The 19,808-nt window shown below is 54.8% G+C and overlaps 1 protein-coding gene across 1 annotated transcript in view; it reads right to left on the reverse strand.

Annotated features, from left to right (window-relative positions):
- Positions 1-19,808, reverse strand: part of Dnah17 (dynein axonemal heavy chain 17) — a 116,825-nt gene that overhangs the window by 18,907 nt on the left and 78,110 nt on the right. The window contains exons 55-66 of the mRNA XM_003464779.4: positions 13,917-14,183; positions 12,688-12,849; positions 11,812-12,045; positions 11,249-11,413; positions 9,748-9,843; positions 9,427-9,644; positions 6,160-6,367; positions 5,762-5,877; positions 3,565-3,757; positions 3,046-3,281; positions 2,306-2,428; positions 82-286 (exon numbers count right to left, since the gene is read on the reverse strand). Coding sequence (XP_003464827.2) covers positions 82-286; positions 2,306-2,428; positions 3,046-3,281; positions 3,565-3,757; positions 5,762-5,877; positions 6,160-6,367; positions 9,427-9,644; positions 9,748-9,843; positions 11,249-11,413; positions 11,812-12,045; positions 12,688-12,849; positions 13,917-14,183 — 2,223 coding nt within the window. The remainder of the gene's footprint in view (positions 1-81; positions 287-2,305; positions 2,429-3,045; positions 3,282-3,564; positions 3,758-5,761; positions 5,878-6,159; positions 6,368-9,426; positions 9,645-9,747; positions 9,844-11,248; positions 11,414-11,811; positions 12,046-12,687; positions 12,850-13,916; positions 14,184-19,808) is intronic.

A 19,808-nucleotide genomic window follows, 5' to 3' on the forward strand; every position in this document is an offset into this window, starting at 1 on the left:
ACCAGCTGGGGCTGCTTTGGGGAGAATCGGTGAGACATGAGGGGCCACCTCTGTGCCTCAACATGGACCACCGATCATTACCTTCAGCTGCTCCAGATCTGGGCGCTCTTTGGCCACCACTGCAGCTAGGAGTTGGTCCTCGAGTCCATCTCTGGTGACCAGGAAGTTGATGAGGGTGCACTGGGCTTGCATCTCAGGCTTATAGTGTGGGTTGAAGTACTTGGTGTGCAGGATGAGACGGAAGCTGGAGTGATACTCCACCTCCTTGTCACCGATCTTAATGTACCTGGCCGGGAGCATGGCACCATGAAATCAAGGCCGCCCATACCGCTTGGTGGCTGTCCCTGGGATAGCTACGCTGGCACCCCACACTGGTTGCTGGACAAACTCTATCACACTCTTTGGCCTGGGATGTGGCCCTCTGGGAGGTCACCTGTGTCCTTTCCCCTGGAGGACCTGTGGTCATCTGGAGTGGTGCTCACACTCCTGGCTGCACACCATGCTCTCTCAGGGATCTTGCCAGAAGCATCCTACGAGACCCTGCCCCTGCGTCCTACCAGACCCCGCCCCAGACTCCGTTCAGACCACCACGCATTCCGGAAGCTGGGACCCCGGGGCGGCAGGTCCACCGTGGTGTGGGTGCCGCTCTCTGCTCTTCTCTGGTGGAGCTCACTTTGGGAATCCTTTGTCTGACTGCACACTCTGGTACCAGCACTCAGCCCAGGCCCTTCCTTCTCAGAGACTAGGAATCAGCATATTTTACACCGCTCTGTCCCTGACTTTGCCGGTGGCCCTACACTGGCAGGTGCCTCGTATCAGCTCTGACATTTACTTTTTTTTCCTTTTTTTGGTACCTGGGATCGAACTCATGACCTTACTCTTGCCAAGCAGATGTTTATAGCGCTGAGCCAAATCCCTGGCCCTGACTTCTACGTTTTTTACATGATTTGCCTTTTCTCTTCTTTTTAAAAATTATTTTATTTATTTATTTATTCAATTTTTGTGGTACTAGGGATGGAACCCAGGGTCCTTTGCACTGGGCTGCATTCCCCAGCCCTTTTCACTTTTTAAACTTTAAAACTTTTCAATTGCCCCAGCTTGGTTTGATTTTGGTTCTTCTGTGTCTGCTCCTCAGAGTGCTGAGGTCGCAGGCGTGCCTCACTGCACCCAGCTACCAGATACATATTAGGAAAGTGGTAAATCTCAGCACCTCGGCTGGTACCATTGTCCAGCCATAGCCAAAAGCGGGGGGACACCCTGATACTTGCTACAACATGAGCACACCCTGAAAACACAGCGCTGGGGATAAATAACCAGACACAAAAGACACATTGTAAACCAGAACAGCATGGTGCCTGCCTGTAATCCAGCCCGTAGGGAGGCTGAGGTAAGAGGATCAAAAGTTCAAGCCCAGCCTGGACAAGTTAGGGATGTGTCAAGGTCCAGTTCCAAAAATAAAGAGCAATGAGAGGGCTGGGATGTAACTGTGAAAAAGCCCTAGTTTCAATTCCTACTACTGCAAAATAAAACAAATCAAAACAAAGACATTTTGTATGATTCTATTTGTATGAAATGTCTTAAACGGGTGAAATTGCAGTAGAGATTTCTGAGTTCACAGGAGAGAAAGATTTGTGCCAGTACTGTTTGCACAACTGAATGCTGATGTCTTGTGCTCTGGGTGACTGATTTGGGGGTGACAATGCGCAATGTATGCATCATTGCTGCCCCTTATTGACATGTTTTGAAATTTGGCTTTCTTTTTTTTTTTTTCTCTTTGAAATAAAATGGATTTGAAAGGAAAATAAAAAATAAAACTAAACTGTATAAAATTTTTAAAAGTCACAATCAGGACAGGCAGCAGATTGGTAATGGATGCTCAGGGCTCTGGGGTGGGCGCATGGACAGTGATGTTCTAGGGGACGGGGCCCCCTTCTGGTCAATGACCGTGTTGTGGAACCAGCCAGGTGACGCCTGCACCACGTGCTGGCCAGGCTGAACGCTACGGAATTGGACATTTGATTATGGTTGGCTTCACCATAATTTGAACAATGAAACACAATCTCAAGATTTACAAAATGCATCAGAAGAGAAAGAAGGCCGGCATCCCGTTAGCCATCAGTGCAGCATCGTGGCACAGACAGTCCTCCCCATGCCTGGGCTGGGAGTCCCTCACTGCTCTCAGTGTTTTGCCAAGGGCCTGCTTTTCTCAGGAAGCAGAGTCTGACCTCTCCTCCACCCATACATGTCCAAGCCTCCCCACGGGATACGTTAGCCTGGGACAAAGCCAGAGGCAGAAACAACTCACTTTCCTTTCTTAATTGTGTTCCTGCCCAGCAACGGGTCCAGCACAGGGTCCACAGTTTCGCCAATGTTCTCGATGAGCAAGGTGTCCCCTTCCGAGATGGCCTGCTCGATGATGTCCAGGTAGCTATGGGGACAGCACAGAAGCCAGTTCACAACAGCGGGCCTCGGGAGGGAGCCCTGCCTGCCCCAGAGGTGGATGGAGAGAGATCACCAAGGACTCAGCAACTCATCCTTTCCTGCAAGGGGTCAGAGGCCTTCTGCCTGTGTGACCCTGTGGGTTTGAGGGAGGTGGAAAGGGGAGCCCCTAGGAGGCTGCAGAGTTACACACATTCATGCCCCAATCTTGTGTGTGATCCAACAGCCTGGAAAGCCAGGCAGGGCTACAGCCCTGCTTCCCAGCTGCGAGGGGAACATACACCACACGAGGGTCCTGAGAACAGGACCAGCCTGAAGCCTCCGGCAACCTGGCCTGTGGTGGAGCAGATTGTACAGCCAGGCCGTGAGCCGATCCAGTTGTCTGCCTCCACAGGAGCAGTGGTAACCAGGAAAAAGGCCCTGGCTTAATTCCGCAGTGCTTGCTGGTGTGCTCCTCCCTCACCAGCTTCCCAAGCTTAGGCTGTGTTTGTGCACAGAGGTCCACCGTTGATTTGACAGACATGGCGCCCGAGCTGTGTCTGCAGACCCAGAGCTCAGCCTGTCCACTGCTGCCCCTTGGCCCCCAGTTCTGCCCCTGGCACACACCTCTTCTGTCCCAGGCGGATGGCTTTCAGCGCGCTCCCATATTTGTTTTTGATCCACTTGATCCCTTGCAGCTGGGCATCCACAATGAGGGGCCAGCGCTCTGTGTTGCACAGGATGGTGGCGTTCTCAGTGGACATTCGGTCACTGGGGAGGCCCTGGTTGTTCCAAGAGGCCACATCCGCGTCATCCGTCAGCAGGCTCAGGGGATCCAGGCCTTCTGTGATAGGGATAGGGACCTGCCAAAGGAGGGAGGGCATTCTGTCTTTGCAGGGCACTGTGATTTCATCACCTGGTGGAGAGCAGCCCCTGTCATGAGAGGCTGGAGGAACCAAGGTAACCCGACCAGGAAGAAGACAGCCCTCAGCATCTGAAGAGGCAGCTTTGTACCCCAACAGGATAGCCTTTCTTAAACCTTGGTTGGGCCTCTGCCCCCAGTTGAGGGTGCAGTGCAGCTGCTTTGGCCCTGCTGGGGGACTCCCCCAGCTTTTCCTGAGTCCTGCACAGAACTGTGCTTCTTACCTTTAAGTTATTTATATAAGGGACCCAAAACTTGTCCATCAGTTCACTTCGGTATTTCTTGGTAAAGTAGCCCACATAGGACACAAAGGCAGAGACCAGCAGGACATCCCCACACAGGGTGACCCCCTGGCTTTTGAAGTTTCCCACCGATTCAGCCCAGCGGACGTTTTCTGAAGCCAGTCCTCCTACCAGCCTGAAAGAGGACGCAAGGACACTGCTGGGGGGCGGGCTGGCCGGGGCCGGAAGACCAGCCCTCCACCTTTAAATGGGTTCTTGCTGCAGTGGCACCTGGGAATGCTGTGACAGGTCATGAGTCTGTATCTTGTCTACACAGATGCCACCTGATCATTTTAACCTCAGGCTGTCGGGGCTGCCTGGACACAGTTGAGCTCATGCTTGGCTCACGGGTGATGGAGCCAAGGTGGGGACCATGGTGGCCACAGGACATGGGAGCATCCGGAGAACACCGGGCTCTGGGTGCATATCCTATTTCTCTGGCCGCCAACCTGAGGCTGGGTCCCTGACTGTCACCATGCACCATGGTCTGAAAACACGGATGGGACTCAGACTGGTGGTGCCACCCAGAAACCCTTGTTTTCTAACGACCTAAAGTCCACTTCGATGTCCTTGGCAGGCAAGGTCAGCTCCCCCGGCTTGCGGCACAGTGTTTCTGCACCACCCCTAGGCTGAATCCAACAACTTGAGCCCACCAGGCTTCCCAGGTCATGCTGACCACTGACCAGTCACTGGCCACCAGCCCACTGGGGAGAAGCAAATCCAAGAAAGAGCTGGAATCTGGGCAAGATGATATCTGGCAATAATCCCAGCACTGGAGAGGCTGAGGCAGGAAGATTACAAGTTTGAGCCCAGCCTAAGGGACTTAGTGACTTCAGGACACCCTGTCTCAAAATTTTAAGAAAGTGCTAGAAGCATAGCTCAGTGTGAAGGCCCCTAGGCCCCCAGCACCAGGAAACAAAACAACAATAAAGTGAAATGAAACAGGACTGGGAGGTAGTTCCATGCAAAGGCCCTAGGTTTAATCCTCTAGGAAACCAAACTGAAAACATGTTGAAACCCCATCTACTGGAAGTCTGCTTTCAGCTAAGATGGATTTACCAGAACTGGATTCACCCTCCTGCCTGCAGCAAATAGAGAAACAAAGCCGGGTGTGGTGGCACAGGTGTGCGGTCCCTGCATCCAGACAGGCTGGAGCAGACCCATCACAAATGCGAGACCAGCCCGGGCAACTTGCAGACTCACTGAGACGCCACCTCAGAAGCAAAAAATAAAAAAAGGGCTGGGGATGAAGCTCAGTGTGAAGGTCCTAAGTTCAATCCCTAGTATAAAAGCAAGGGAAGTACTCGGGAGGCTGAGGCAGGAGGATCATTGAGAGTTCGAGACCAGCCTGGGCTACAAAGTGAGCTCAAGGCCAGCCTGCACTGCACAGCCAGACCCTGTCTCAAAAGACAAAAAAAAGCAGAAGCCATAAGTATGTCAGACAGCACTGCCTACAGCCCGAATCCAAGGCACAGACTGCCCAGTGAGTGTCCCTGGTGGTAAGATAATAGGAAGTAATGTGGGAAGCCTGTGCACGGTGCGTGGTCTATAAGGGGCGAGTGTGTGAAATGAAGAACCCTCCTACCCGCCTTGTCCAGGGGCTCGACATGCTGCAGATGGAAGATATTCAGAACAAACCGCATCCACCCTGAATGGGCACACTTTTTCCTTGTCATCGTGCTCTGAACAATGCAGCGTAATAGCTGCTTACCTGGCATCTACATGTGGCAGGGGCTGTGAGTAGTCTGGGGTGGGTAAAAGCCTGGGAGGATGTGTGCAGGTTCCATGCAAATACTCTTTCGTTTTACGGCCTTGAGCCGTTCTGGATCTGGGTGTCTGTGGGTGGTCCCGGGACAGCCCACTTTGCAGGGTGCCAAGGGGCCAGTGTTCTCCCCAGAGCACACACACTCCTGTGAACAGTGCCCCAGGCAAGGCTGGGTCCCTCGGGATGCTGCAGGGCGAGAGGGCCCGGAGGAACCCACCCGAGTTTATCCTGATTCCTTTGAGCTCAAAAAGCAAAAGGTGCCACCTGGCTGTGTTCACCTGGGTCCCTTTCTCTTCCCCTGAGGCTGTTCTGAGGGCCTGTCCCTTCCAGGAGGCCTAGGAGGCAGTAGGGTGATCTTAGCAGGGAGCCAGCTACCTGTTAGCCAGAGAGATCACTCGATTGGTGGCATCAGCCTCTTGCTGACACTTGATCTTCTCAGCTGTTGCTTTTTCAAATGCTGATGTTAAGTTGCTCAGGTTGGCATTGAGTTCCTGGAAAGTCAAGTGGGAAAGGTCTGGAAAGATGCCCAGCATTCTTAGCTCCCTGTATGTGCTGAGCGTGGGACGGGGCAGCTCATATGGGCCCAGGGCCCTCCTGAGCACGGAGGGGTGTGCCAGGTGGCCCTGGGCATGCTCTGGTGCCCACCTCTGCCTGCATTCTCTTAAGCTGCTCACAACAGCAGCTGAGCCAACCCATTTTAAACAGAGCTGTTGACCAGCAGCGTGAGCAGGTGGCTCTGTGTTTTGCAGGGCTGTGGGCGAGGGAGCGCTTACTGCAATCTTGTTCTTGATCCGGGACAGCTTCTCCTGGGCTTCGGCCAGCTCGGCGTTGGCCTCCTCCAGGGCCTGCCGCTTGGGGGCCACGTCGCAGTAGACTTCGTAGAAGCGGACAATGTTGATGCACCAGGAGCACAGGCCCGCGGCCGCCGTGGACTTGGAGCGGATGAACTCGGGGTCGAACGTGGGGTTGCCTTGGTAGGGCCTAGCAAGAAAACCAGGGCTGCAGGCTCTGCGGGAAGGCAGGCCCTGGTCCAGCCTCCTGTGCTGGCTGGGCATCACCCAGCATCCTAGCCACTGATGGAGCAGCAGGACAGAGAGTTTTTCTTGTGCATTTTGATGGTTGCAGAAATAAAGGAAAAAAATTACAGCGTAAAACTCTAGGGTGGCAGGTTTAGCTCAGCGACTCAGTGACTCTGCTGTTTTACAGCCTTGAGTGGCCGTGGATCTGGGTATCCGTGGGTGGTCCCGGGACAGCCCCCTCTGCAGGGTCCCAAGGGGCCAGTGGTGTGACTCAGGTGCCTGCCTAGTAAGCACAGGGTCATGAGTTCCATCTCCTGGAGGACTTAGGGTGGGGAAGGGGAGACTGGAAAGTCGGGATTTCAGACTTGGGCTGGCAAAAGAAAGAAGCCGGCTTCTACTACTCTGTGCTGCTGGTGCTGGGTGGCTGATCTCAACTGAATTCTCTACAACTCCACAGGTGAAAAAACCGTGGTTCAGAGCGGGCTAGGAACTCGTCACAAATGACACCAACAGGAAGTAGCAAAACCAGGATCGCTCACCAAGCTCTCATGTGGGCACCCAGTGTCAGCACTGTCCCCAGAGCACCCTGCATGACACCCTTGCTGCAGCCACAGCATGGGGACCACCCCCTTTCCAGGCCTCCGAGAGCCCCTCCCACTCCACCGCTGTCCTAGGCAGTGAGGTCAGGCACCCGAGACTCAGTTCCACACGGCCACAGGGAGGAGACTTATCAGAAGGAACAGTAAGGGACTCAGAGGAGCACTCGCCACGGCAGTGCAGGCCTCTAGAAACAAGAGCTTTAAAGGTGATCACAACCAGCCAGGTGTGGTGGTGCACTCCTGTACTTGGGAGGCTGAGGCAGGAGGATCCTTACAAGTTCAAGACCAGCCTAGGCTACAAAGTGAGCTCAAGGCCTGCCTGAACTGCACAGTGAGACTCTCTCAAAAAAGACAAAGACAAAAACAAAACAAAAAAAAGTGCTCACAACATCATTAAACACAAGCTCAGCTGTCAGCATGAAGAAATAGGAATGGACAGTTCAAGATGTTCGCTGGAGAGTAATTCAAATTTCGTTTGGGAAACTGGCCTTCAAAGCTCCCTCCTGTTTACTGCGTGCTCTGAGCTGCTGCGGAAGGGAGTATGTGTCTTTTACACACACACCCTGGGCAGCCTCGCAGGTGCTGGGTGGTGAGGAGGAGATGATCCTTGAGGCGTCAGCCAAGTGGAAGAGGCCCAAACCCGCGATGGTGTGGGAGTGGGTACCGGAATGAATGCCTGGGCTCCAGGCAGGTCCTACCGTAGTTTATGGGTCCAATTCAGGAAGTGCTTTTGGAATATAGACAGAAATTGTTTTGGTCACAATGTTAAGTACAGAATCATTGTGTATTTGGTTGTTATTTCAACTATGGGAAGCTCAAGAAAAAAGAATGAAAAGAAATATGCTTGCAGTTTTCCTGGGCTGGCACATGCCTCAGGGTAGAACACTGGCCCCACCCTTGGGAGCCCTGGGTCCTATCCTCAGCCCTCCCTGAGGTGTGGCAAGAGGCTACACACAGAAGAGACACGTCTCGATAGTGGCCATGCCTTGTGATGGACTCACTGTGCTTCCTTGGTTTTCTCCTTAGATTTCCATGGTGAGCAGCAGATCAGCCCTCTCCCTCACAATGTGGGCTGGGAGATGCTGGGGCCCCACATGGGCCACTGCTGCCATGCGTGTGGCCTTCTCTCTAAGGCACAGGCAAGTGGCTCTTGAGATTGAGTTGCCAGGGGGTAGCCAGGACCATGCGGGGTAGAAAACAGGCCTGGTGCTCACAGAGTGGAAGGACTTCTTTGTGAACCTGAGCTTGGTGGACTTTATGGGCTAAAATGTGGGATCTCTGGAGCCCTCTCACAGTCTCAAGGTCACCCCAGAGGGAACCGCTGACAGCACCTGGGCTGCTTCCAGATTGGGGTATTCTCTCAGTGGGACCAGTGACAAGGACACCACAGGGCCCCCAGCTACTTGACAGCCTTGTGTGTGTGCACACACACTATTAGTATAAGTGTATGCATATATGAGAATGCTCACACTGCATTTACGTGGATGTTTGCACACATAAGTGTGCTTTATTCTGCGTGTGAACATGTATGCTACATGCATGCACATATACCTTTTAGCATGTACATGCACGCACATTGCATTCAGATATATGTACGTGTGCATTATACATGTGCACACACACCATGCATGTGTGTGTGTACAGATGGGTACATGGTATTATATGTGTGCACACATAACACATGTGTACACATGCATTCATGCACATATATGTTTTAGTGCATGCCCCATGCACAGTACATTCATGTATTTGTTTGTATATGTGCATTGTGTAGGTATACATGTACACACATGAACAGTGCATTTGTGTGTACTTACATGCACAAATGTGTACACTGCATACATGTCCTGTATTCACATGCATGCATGGGCATACATGTATATTTTAGTATGTATATGGATATATGTACACATGTAGGCAGTGCACATGCTTGCATCTTAGCATGCGTCTGTGTGTGTTAGGACATGTGTATATTAAGTGTGTGTCCGTGTGTGTATGTGTGTGTGTCCACTGTGTGCACGTGTGTTAGCTGTCTGACGGAGACTGGCCTGTCTCATGGTCCTGGGGCCCCAGGGCTCCCCACTGCAAAGCTTATGAACTGTGTGTTTCTGCCTCAGGTGTGACTGGGGAAGAAGCAGTGGCTTAGATTTCCAGCTGCAGCCCCACCTGCCCGAGCCTCCCGAGGTGGGAGAGACACAGGATGATGGGGTTCCCCAGAAACCTGGGACTGTGCTTTACTTTGACACCCTGACAGAGGTGTTCAGCTGTAACTACACTTGCCGAAGGGTTGCACACCATTCTTGGATTCCAGCTTGCTCAGCTCGGCCTAAGACCCTGAGCCCAGGGCAAAGACGTCCAAGGCTGGTCGCAGTTGCCAGCAGAGGACCCTGGGCCATGGCTCCCTGGTGCAATCGGGACTCACTTGAATGCTTTCAGGCAGGCCTCAGGGATGTGCTCCTTGTCAAACTTCTTCAGGGAGTCCAAGAAGGTGTCCACTTTGCCCATCATAATCTTTGCAGCCTTCCAGCTCTTGTCCTTTGGGATCTTGCCCCCGGGTGCAGTCAGAATCATGACAGCGGCTGTGACATTGACCACGGCGTCGGGGGGAGACCCGAAGGACTTCAGCTCGGTCAGGTTGTTCTGCGGAGGACAGGGGCTGTGTGAGCGCAGTCACGGAGCCCAGTGTGAGGGCATGCCCTGTTTGCGTGGCCAGCCTCCCGTGCCCCTTTGGTTTCCTTGTCACCTTATTCAGTGTGTCCAGGGCCTCCTGGGCGGCCAGCAGGGCTGGCTCTGCCTTGGCCAAGTCCGTCTCACAAGCCTTTTGTTTCTCAGTGACGTTCTAGATGGAGACCAGACAGGAAAAGAGAAGGCAGGCCTGTCTGTCTGTCTGTCTATGGGCTAAGGAGCGGGGCTGTGATGGGGAATGAAGGGTGCAGCCAGGGCCCGCAGCTCTGAGCTTTGCAGAGAAGGCCACAGTGCCTCTGCTGCTTGTGTCTCCAGTCAGGGCACAGAACCTCCCTGGCGGGTGCTTGGTCCCCCACTTCCTCTACCCTGCAGCTCACTGGCCAGCTCTCGGTCATGGTGGGGTTGGGATGCCAGACTGGGGTCCTTTCCTCCTGCTGGCCCAGCTTCCCAGAGCCACCCAGGCTCTCGCAGGCCCCAAAGTCTTCTCATTGCTGAACCATCCCGTGATCCCCCAAAATGCAGCCCCTCACTCTCACTAAGAAAGCAGACCTGGCCCTCCAGGCATGCAAATGTCATTCACTCCCTGGATCAGGAAGGCACCTCTGGGTGCTGAGCAGAGTGCAGAGGGAGAGTGTCTGGGTGAAAGCACTCACCAGGCTCCGAGGGCCTTTGGGGGACCCCAAGGGAAGGATTGGGGATGTCTCTACACCCTCTTCCCCACTCAGGGCACAGAACATTCCTGGGGATTCCTATGTGCACCCTACTTTGATGGGACCTGCCTAGGAGGCACCCAGCCAGCGAGGTGGGCCAGCATTCAGAGTTCTGCCCCCCAGCATCCCTGAGTCAGATGTCCCAGGTGGAGGGCTGGTCGGGGAGGACGCTGGGACATCAGTTGCTGTGTTTCAGCATCAAACAGCACGTGGCCAGAAACAAAGGTGCTGGGTCCTGCCTGATTCTCCAGGCCACCTATCTGCTGGAGACCTTGGGCAAGTTGCTGACTGCCCAAGCCTCAGCTCCCCCATCTGCCTAACAGGTTGCGGTTGTATGAGAAGAAAGGAGAGAAGGGGCCACGCTCTGGGCCACTCTGCCCCAAGTCTCCTCCCCACCCAGCATGGGTGGGAACCGCAGGCCCCGCTCTGTTGGCCAGGGAAGTGGCTGTGCATCAGAGATGGAAAAAGTGACCTTCGGGGGATGGGGTGCAGCTACCAGCAAAGGGCTGCAGGCAGCCACCACTCAGAGTAAACTGCTGTGTAGACATGGAACTGATGGCACAGGTCAGGGGAGGATGAGTGGCCAGCCACTACACAACCTCTGCTGCAAAGGTGCTCAAGACAGTCCCCTGAGCAGCGGTCTCCACCTTGGCTGTCCACTCCAGACCAGGGATGTCCCCACCTCTTCTGTCCCAGGGCTTTTCCCAGGAACCCAGGTTTGGGAAGTGCATCACCGCATGCACATCTCCGCCTTTGCCCATCCCCGCGGTGGCACTGGACCCCGTGGGGAGACCAGGCCCGGTGCAGTGTGTGGCAGCTTCCGAGGCCTTCCTGGAAGGCCTCACCTACCTTGTTGATGACCTCCACCTTGACTTCCTCCTCGTCGGCGATGGCTTTCTCTTTGCTGACTTTCTCTGTTTCCACACCAACCACCTGGATCAGCTTGTCTGCGTTTTCATTCTTCTGCTTGAGCTCTGCCTCCTGAACTGCCAGCTTGGCTTTCAGGTCATCCACCTACGGGAGAAGAAGCCAGAAGCTGGCGGGGGTGCCGCAGCCAGACTGCACTGCCTTCCGTGGGGCACGGAGGTCAGCAGCCATGGGCCCTGCAGAGCAGCTGGGCTGGGGGGAGACTCACTTTGAAGATACTTCATTTTCTCAAAGGTTAGCATTTGTCATGGACCAAATGTATACAGTGTCACTTGTGGGGCCGTAGGGTTGGCACTTAAGGTATTAAAAATAGGTCCCAGTGGGCTGGGCTGAGGGGCCCCAGGGGCCATCCAAGCTGGTAGGGAACCAGAAAGCCCCCTAGGAAGCCTGTGTGAGGCCCCACTCATCCCCAGCATGGGCAGGGAGGCGGCAGCAACTTGCTGGGCAGCAGCGGCACCCCGCGCCCTCCATGGGGATGGCCCCACCTGAGAGGCCGTGCTCTGCAGCTTCATCAGCCCGTTCTCCAGCCTCTCAATTTTGGCCACCAGTTCCATCCTCTTCTTGGCCAGCAGGTTCTGGTAGAGTTTGATCTGCTCCAGGAAGGTTTTGGGTGTGGTGTAGTTGTAGCGCCGCTCAGTGGCCAGGTACGTCTTGGACATCTCATTGACGGTGGTGTGCACATAGGCCATGAAGAGGCTGATGGAGGTCTTCACTTCCGGCTGCCAGGAGGAGAGGGACCAGTCAGCCCCCACCCCGCCCAGCACCTCCTCACGTCTGCCTCAGTGGCTCAGCAAAGTGGGGCTTCCGGAGCTCACAAGATGTGCTGCCGCCCCACAAAACCCCACAAGAGGCTCAGAAGGTGTCCTCCGGGGCTGCTGTGAGCACAAGGCAGTAGCACACTCCTGAGGGGTTCAGCCCAGTACCAGGACACGGCAGAGCCCGTTATTACACATGGGTACACACCCACCCACTCAGCCACGCACATGTATACCCGGGAAAGCACAGTATGTCCCTCTCTGACGGTTCAGCAGATGGTTACCACGCATGTCCTGTGACAGGCCCCTGCCCACTGCCTGCCCTGAAAGCTACGCTCCAGAAATGATCTGGCTGACATTATTCTTTTTTTTGGTACCAGGACTGGAACTCAGGACCTCACGCTTGCCAGGCGGGCACTGTGCCGCTGAGCTAAATCCCCATCCCTGCAATATTATTCTTAATTCAGTTAATTTGAAAATGGATTTGTTCTGCACAAGCTTCTTCGGCATCTCCGTGGTAGCCCTGGCGTACACCAGTGACTATTCCCACTCCTGAGGGCCCTGGCGTGGGAACTGGATCCTGGGCTTGTGCCCTGCCCGCTTCACCTCAATGCCCTCAGTTTCCTGCAGGAAGCGGGCACTGACGGACACCAGCGCTTCTTCTGGCCACTCGTGGAACCAGTCAATGGCGGTGCAGTTGACCACGGCAGGGAATTTTCTTGCTCGCACACGTAGGATGGAGCCCACGGGGGAGAAGCACAGGATCACCTGGATGTGGGGCGGAGGGGAGCCGCTCAGCGGGCAGTGGTGCCATGACCGAATCTGTCGCCTCGAAGCGAGCTCCTTTATGACCCGCAGGGCTCTGCAGGGCCCAGTGTCTCGAGGCCTACGTTGAAGTCCACTCTGAGCTTGGGGCATGAGGACAGCTGTGTGCACGGACCAACCCTCAACCAATGTCGCGGCTGTCACTGGTGCTGTGAGGGTTCAGGGCAACCTAAGCCCTCATGAAGCGGTGCCTGCCTCTAAGATAAGACTGTCTGAGGCAGAAACAGGGCTCGGCATCTGCACAAGGCAGGGGACCCCTGAGAACGGCAGGCAGTGGTTTCCCCTAGAGTTAGGTCGAGACCCAGAGCACCTCCTTGCAGAGGTGGTGCAAGCAGGCTCCAAGTGCCTGCAGGTGGATGGGAACCTTCCTTCTCATGGCCTTGGTCTCCCCTCTCTTCTCTGGTCCATGTTTTTGGGGTGCAGTTTGCTAGATGTGCCATGGCATGGAGCTGGATAATTTATCTGATTTCCCAGCTCTCTCTGGAGATGAAAGGAGACCGCTGCCCTGGACTGGCAGGAGCAGGTTAAGGTGGCAGCACTGGCTAGGAACCCTAGGTTCCATACACAGCACTCACTGATGGGGAGGATCAGCCGGGGAGAGGAGCTGGGGGGGGGGGGACACCGGCTTTACTGTATCCAGCAGGACAAGAGTGACTACCCCACAGATGCCCAGTGGAGCTGCGGGGTGGGTGGGGGCCCTCCCCAGGACAGCTACCCTATTTATCTCTGAGCAGGAAGACCGGAGGGTCCCTGCTGCTCCGTCTCACTCGGGGGTGACAGCTGACAGCTGATATCGAAGGGCCAGGTGCACTTATCCACTGAAACTCGATGAGTGCAGGGAGCTGCGCATAGAAAACACTTCCTGAGTCCCGAGACACCTCTGCTGGCCCATGTAAAATAATCTGCCACCTCGCCTAAGGGTTTCTACACCCAGGGAGGACAGTCCCAGCTGCACAGGGCTGGGTAACGGAGCCATGTGGCTCCGGGGACCGTGCCTGGTGCGGTCTTACCTTGAGCTGCTTGCGTACTTTCTCGATGAAAAGCTTCCAGCAGGCCTCCCGCGTGTCGGTTATGCCGAGGGACTTCACCTGCGGCCGCATGGACGAGATGATGTTCTCCACCTCGTCGTCCGTGAACAGCCCTGGGATCTCCCCCGAGGCCAGCAGATCATTGATCAGCACCAGAAACTGCTCCTCGGCCACCTGCGAGTCGGTCATGAGGAACACCGAGGGCACGTTCTTCACGGCGGCCTTGATGTACTGCGCAGCTAAGTCGAGCTGGACAAACCAGGACCACGGGGCTCTGTTAGGGACACCCTCAGTGTCCTGCAGAACCCACACCAGGGCCAGCTTTTCAGGATGGTGCAGGTGTGTAAAGGGGGCCTAAGCTGTGAGCGGGGCACAGCCACGCTTACAGCGGCCAGGCAGGTGTTGGGCAGCAGGCAGGTGGACACACTATGCAGAGGGTCTGTCAGAGATAATGGCTTCAGCCTTACATGGGATGGATGGCCAGGAACAGGCATGCAAATCCGTAATTCCAGCATTTGCGGAGGTTGAGGCAGGAAGACTGTGGATTTGAACTGGGCTAGGCACTTAGTGATTTAGGAAAGCCCTGTCTCAAAAAATAAAGAGCGGAGGATGCAGCTGCAGGGAAAGGACCTGGGTTGGTCCCCAGGGCTGAGAAAAACAAAGTTCTGACCCATGCTACAATCTGGGTGACCTTGACAGGATTCTAAGTGAAGTAAGCCAGACACAAAAGGACAAACACTCCTGTGAGGAGTCGACTCCACTCCTGTGAGGTCTGCAGTGTGGTCACGTTGCAGACACAGCCGGTAGGAATGGGGTGGCCAGGGGCTGGCAGGGAAGACATGGGAAGTTGTTCAGTGAGGACAGGGTGTCAGTAGTACACGATGACGGTACCCGCAAAGAGCTATTACAAAGGGCCCAGTAAGCCCACCTCTGGCCCTGTCTCTGTGCACTGATGTGTACAGGGCTGGCCAAGCCATTTCCTTCTCCCTTCAGCTGGCTCTGAGCAATGTAAACAGGGCCAGCAGAGGTGCTGATATGTAGACTCTGAAGCCAGGTGACAGTCACTGTTTCCTGCCCGGTGACTCCCAAAAAACATGGCTGAGCTGGGCAGGATGAAGAGCCACCCTCCAGGGCTGTCAGCTGGGATTGAGCCTGGAGATCAGAGACTGTGACTTCCCAAGGCAGAAAAGGCTACACATCAGAGCTGAGGCCTCCCGTGCATTAAACGCCACCCAGTTGTGTTACGCAGATCGGTCTTTCTGCACACCCTTCTCTCTGCACACTGCAGAGGGGCTTTCATTTCCTGCCATTCTCACAGTCACTCAGCCACAAGCCATGTCTTCACAAATTAATAAAATCCGAGTGAGGCCCTGAATCAAAGCCTCTATCAATGAACCTCTATCTAAGCTGGACTTGGGGGCCCTTTGGCTCCCCATAATTATAAATATGTGTTAGTATGTTTATTCTTCCTGTCAGTTATACTGGAAATGGTAGACTGGAACCAACTCACTAGAATTCCAACAAGGTGGGTTACAAATGTAAAGCCCCAGACTGTGATGGGGAGGGAGACGGTGGTGCTGGCTGCACCCGGGTGAACGGGCTGACACCACTGAGCCACACGTGAGAAATGGTGGCACAGGTCGTTGCGTGCTATGTGGATCCTACCACACGGAGGGATAAAACCCAACAAACCCTCCCAGGAGCCTCAGAGAGGCCCAGTAAGCCCACCCCAGGGTGGGATGGGAGACCCCACCACGCTGGGAGGACGTGAGTGGTCCTCAGTGTGATCTACACACAGGACTCCTTTCATTTCCCCAGTAGGGTTTAAAGGAAGCACTCGACCGTTCCTTTAGAACGGCTTCCTAGTACCTATGAAAGAATTAGTGAAGAGTAAAAAAATAAAGCATGTTACAGAATGTGGGCGGCTTTCTATTTTTGGAAAAATGTGCCAACTCACACATGTGTATGCCCTGGGAAACGGATTTAGTGGCCAAGCACTTGCATAGCATGTTATGTGTGAGATCCTGGTTCTGTCCCCAGACTTCAAAAAAGGGAGGGAAAGAAGGAGTGGAGGAAGAAGAAAGGAAGGAAGGAAAAAACAAAGGAGGAATTATGTATCTAAGTGTTGGGTTTGGTTTGGTTTGGTTTGGTTTTTTTTTTTTTTTTTTTTTTGGTACCGGGAATCAAATTCACCACTTCACGCTTGCCAGGCAGGTGCCATGCGGCTAAGCTATATCCCTGGCCCTGGATCCAAGTATTGATGTGAACTTTCAGCCAGCATGGTGGTGCACACCTGTAACCCCAGCACTCCGGGAGGCTGAGGCAAGAAGATCACAAGTTCAAGCCCAATCTGGGCCTCAAAATAATAAAATAAAATAAAATAAAATAAAATAAAATAAAATAAAATAAAATAAAGGGCCGGGCACGTAGCTCAGCATGAAGGTCATGCCTTCAAGCCCCAGGACTGGGGGAAAAGACGGAACTTTGAGGATGTTGGTGGCTCATCTGTACTATCTATTTTTAATAGGAAGCATGGGCCTCTGGCATTTTGCAAAACATTCTGAAAGCAGATGCTGTTTGTGGTTGGTTCTGCCCCTCGGGCGTGGGTTTGTCTCCCTAAGTCTCCTGTATGGGGACCCATCGCCAGGGCCTTCTTCTGAAGTTGACTGGCACATAATGGGAGTCAAAGGCAAGCCTTGAAGTCCCTATTTTGACAAGCTAAAGCTAAAACTATTTTTCCAAAGCGAGGGGAGCTTTGAGTGTGGAGGCAAGGTCTTGGGCCGAGCCTGAGAGCAGCAAGTCCAAGGGAGCTGATCTCGCTGTTAGGGTGCCAGGCGCTAGGCTGGGGCTGAGGTGTGTGAACTTGGGGTCCCGTATGCATGGCTCGGCTACACCCCAAGAAGCAGGAAGGGCAGCCATGTCGCAGATTGCCCACCAAGGAGGATTCTGCAGCAGGCAGGATGGGAAGGCAAAGGATCCTGTCTGCCAAGGGCAGAGCTCAGGGGTGTAGTGAGGCAGGCCAGAGTCCAGGTTCTAGGTCCACCCTGGGAGAAGGCAGCTTTCAGGACCCCTGGCTGTCTCCCCATCCCGAGCTCGCCCCTCCCAGATGCCCACATTGCACCCTACAGTGGTCCTCCCTGCATGCTGGCTTCACCCTCATTCCCAGCTCAGCTGAGAGCCCTTGTCGCTGTCACCACAAGGCTTTGAGCCACCCCTCTCGGGAGACCCCTCCAGGCAGGTTGGCAGGAGGACTGGAACATCCCCAGCTGGCACTTTTTTTGCTGTGGCCCTCTGGAGAGACTGAAGAACTCAGAGCTGAGATGGGGAGCAGTCCCAAGTGGGCGGGGTGCGAGCAGGTTGGGGAGTGCGGTGTGGGGGGCTTCTCATCACACCCTATAGGCCCTGCAAGTGCTCGGTGGGCTCTCCCCCAGCCCAGACCCAGCAGCCATTCCTGTCCCAGCCTATGTGCACTAGTGGGCCTGGGGGTGCTGCCCAGCAGTGTGGATCTGGCCACGGGAAGCGAGAGGGGCTTGGGGCGGGATGGGGATCCTGAGGGATTTTAGCCTGGCACCTATATGCTCTCTGCCACTCCCCGGCACTGCTGCCACCTCCTGCCACCTCTGAGTTACGGAGGCGAGGCTCATCCCTCCTCTTGTCTTGATGCAGACATGTTATCTTGGGACCAAGCCCAGGGTTTTCCATATGCATACAAAGGCCTTCAGGGCCAATGTCCGGCCCTTTTGGGCTGCATCTGTAACCTGTCGTGGTGCCCACGGCTTCAGGGGATTTGTGATGATGTGATAAACCATCATGACCCTGTGTGCCGCGCAGAGAAGGTGTGTGGTGGGTTGGTGTGTCACTGAGATGCTGTCTCTGGAAACACAGTGACATCACTGCTCAGGCCTCTGCTCGCCTCATGGACCTGAGGTCCTTGTGCCCCATCTGTCTCTGCCCTAAGCTCCAGGTGTGTAAAGGCTGCTTAATGAAGACCCCGGGTGTCGGGAGCCGAGCCAGAGGACCTGCCTAAGCAGATGAGGCCTGTAGGAAAGAGCGAAGCCTTCAGTAGATTACCCCTCCCATCGAATGATGCCAAGATGGCGCCCGTTTCCTACTTCCGTATTCTTACCCTCAGCTTCTGCCTAGTTACAGCTGATGTCCCCCAATCAGACTTTGCCACTCCTTGTTACCCTATAGGACAGGACTATAGATATAAGGACAGAGCAGGAGGTAGAGAGGAAGAGAAGACACGCAGACCATAGAGAGTGGAGGACTACGCGGGGTTACTCAACAGAGAGAGCCCCACTGGAGAGTCCGATCAGGGAGGAACGTTCCGGGGACGACCTGTGTGGAGAGTCAATAAACGCGACCTCTGTCTCTGCATTCTGGTGTGTCGTGTGAGTCAGTTCCCCTGCCGGTCGGGGGTTCAGAGGCCGCGCGGCGCATTTTTGTGGCCCGTACGGGGAGCTGATCACCCCCGTACTGCAGAGACAGACCGCTTTTGGCTTACCACACGGCAGCGGTCGTCGGCCAGGTAAGTTGGGAGTACGCCTGGGCCCTGGGTGGCGCGCACCTACAGGGCAAGTTTCTTAACTCCCCTGGTGTACATACGCCAGGTATCGAGGTGAGCAGATCTTAGCCACCCAAGGGTATCTTTTGATAGAATATGGGCCAATTACCGAGCAAAGAGGCTGGGGATTTAGCCAAGGCCCTTAAGAGACTGTTAAAAACAAAAGATCTTGGGGTAAGTCGTGCCACTCTCGAGCTGTTTATTGCCGAGATTGACCGGATAGCCCCGTGGTTCCTACCCACGGGACGTTTGACTTTGCCTTCATGGGAGAGGTTGGGGGGGGATCTGGCCTCTGCCGAGCTCGGCGGGGACTTATCCCCTTCCGTTCGCCCCTTGTGGGAGATGCTACATACCTGCTTAGAGAAGGAAAACGAGGGTTTCCCGCCCGCTGTCCATGGTGCAGGTATCGAAGAGGTGAGAGAAGCCTTCGAACGGGCGAAAGCTGAAAACTCTAGGGAAGGTTCCCTTCGGGAGGAAGACCCCAGGGGGGAGGAATCGGACTCGTCTGATTCCTATTATGAAGAAGCACAGTCCAGGAAAAGCATCTACGGGGGTCTCCGACGCGAGCTCCGCGCCATCTCAATGGGGGACGCGGAGGGAGAAAAAGAGAAGCCCTCTGCTGACCCCTGCTGGCGACAGGAGAAATTACCTTCGGCCCCACCTTGGGACCTATTTCCGGAGGCGGTGCGCCGTGAGGAACTGTGCCACCAGGGGGCGCAGAGTGAGGTTAGGAGACTGGCGGCTACTATCGGTCCCCGCCCATCGCCACCGTCCTATGCTGAGCTGCCTCGGGGTTCAAGATACTTCCATGGCTCGCTCTGGCGCTCTAAATGGTGGGCGGGACCAAGGATGCCGGAACCAGGGATAGACGTGGGCCCCTATGGAGTGTACCCCATACAAGTTGCCCCAGGCCAGGGTAGGAATGTGTGGGAGCCTTTTGACCTTAAGCAGATAAAAGAGTTGAAAAGCGCGGTCACGACTTTTGGCCCCGAAGCTCCATACACGGTGGCAATACTAGAGAATCTCTGCTCTATTCCCCTTACGCCTGGGGATTGGGCCCAATTGGCTAAGGCCTGCCTTCCAGCTGGCAGCTATCTGGATTGGAGGGCTTGGTATGCTGAGTACGCAGCAGAACAGGCAGAGAGGAATGCTGCCGGGGGTCATAGGGGATGGAGCAGAGACATGTTAATGGGGGAGGGGCAATATGCTGAAGATCAAATGCAGTACCCCAGTGCAGTCTACGAGCAGATCAATACTATTGGAATGCGAGCCTGGAAACAGGTAAGCGGCTCTGGGACCGCATCCGC

The sequence above is a fragment of the Cavia porcellus genome, unplaced genomic scaffold (genome assembly GCF_034190915.1).
Source record: "Cavia porcellus strain 051 isolate PalLab524CR breed Dunkin Hartley unplaced genomic scaffold, mCavPor4.1 scaffold_32, whole genome shotgun sequence".
Taxonomy (NCBI): Eukaryota; Metazoa; Chordata; class Mammalia; order Rodentia; family Caviidae; genus Cavia; species Cavia porcellus.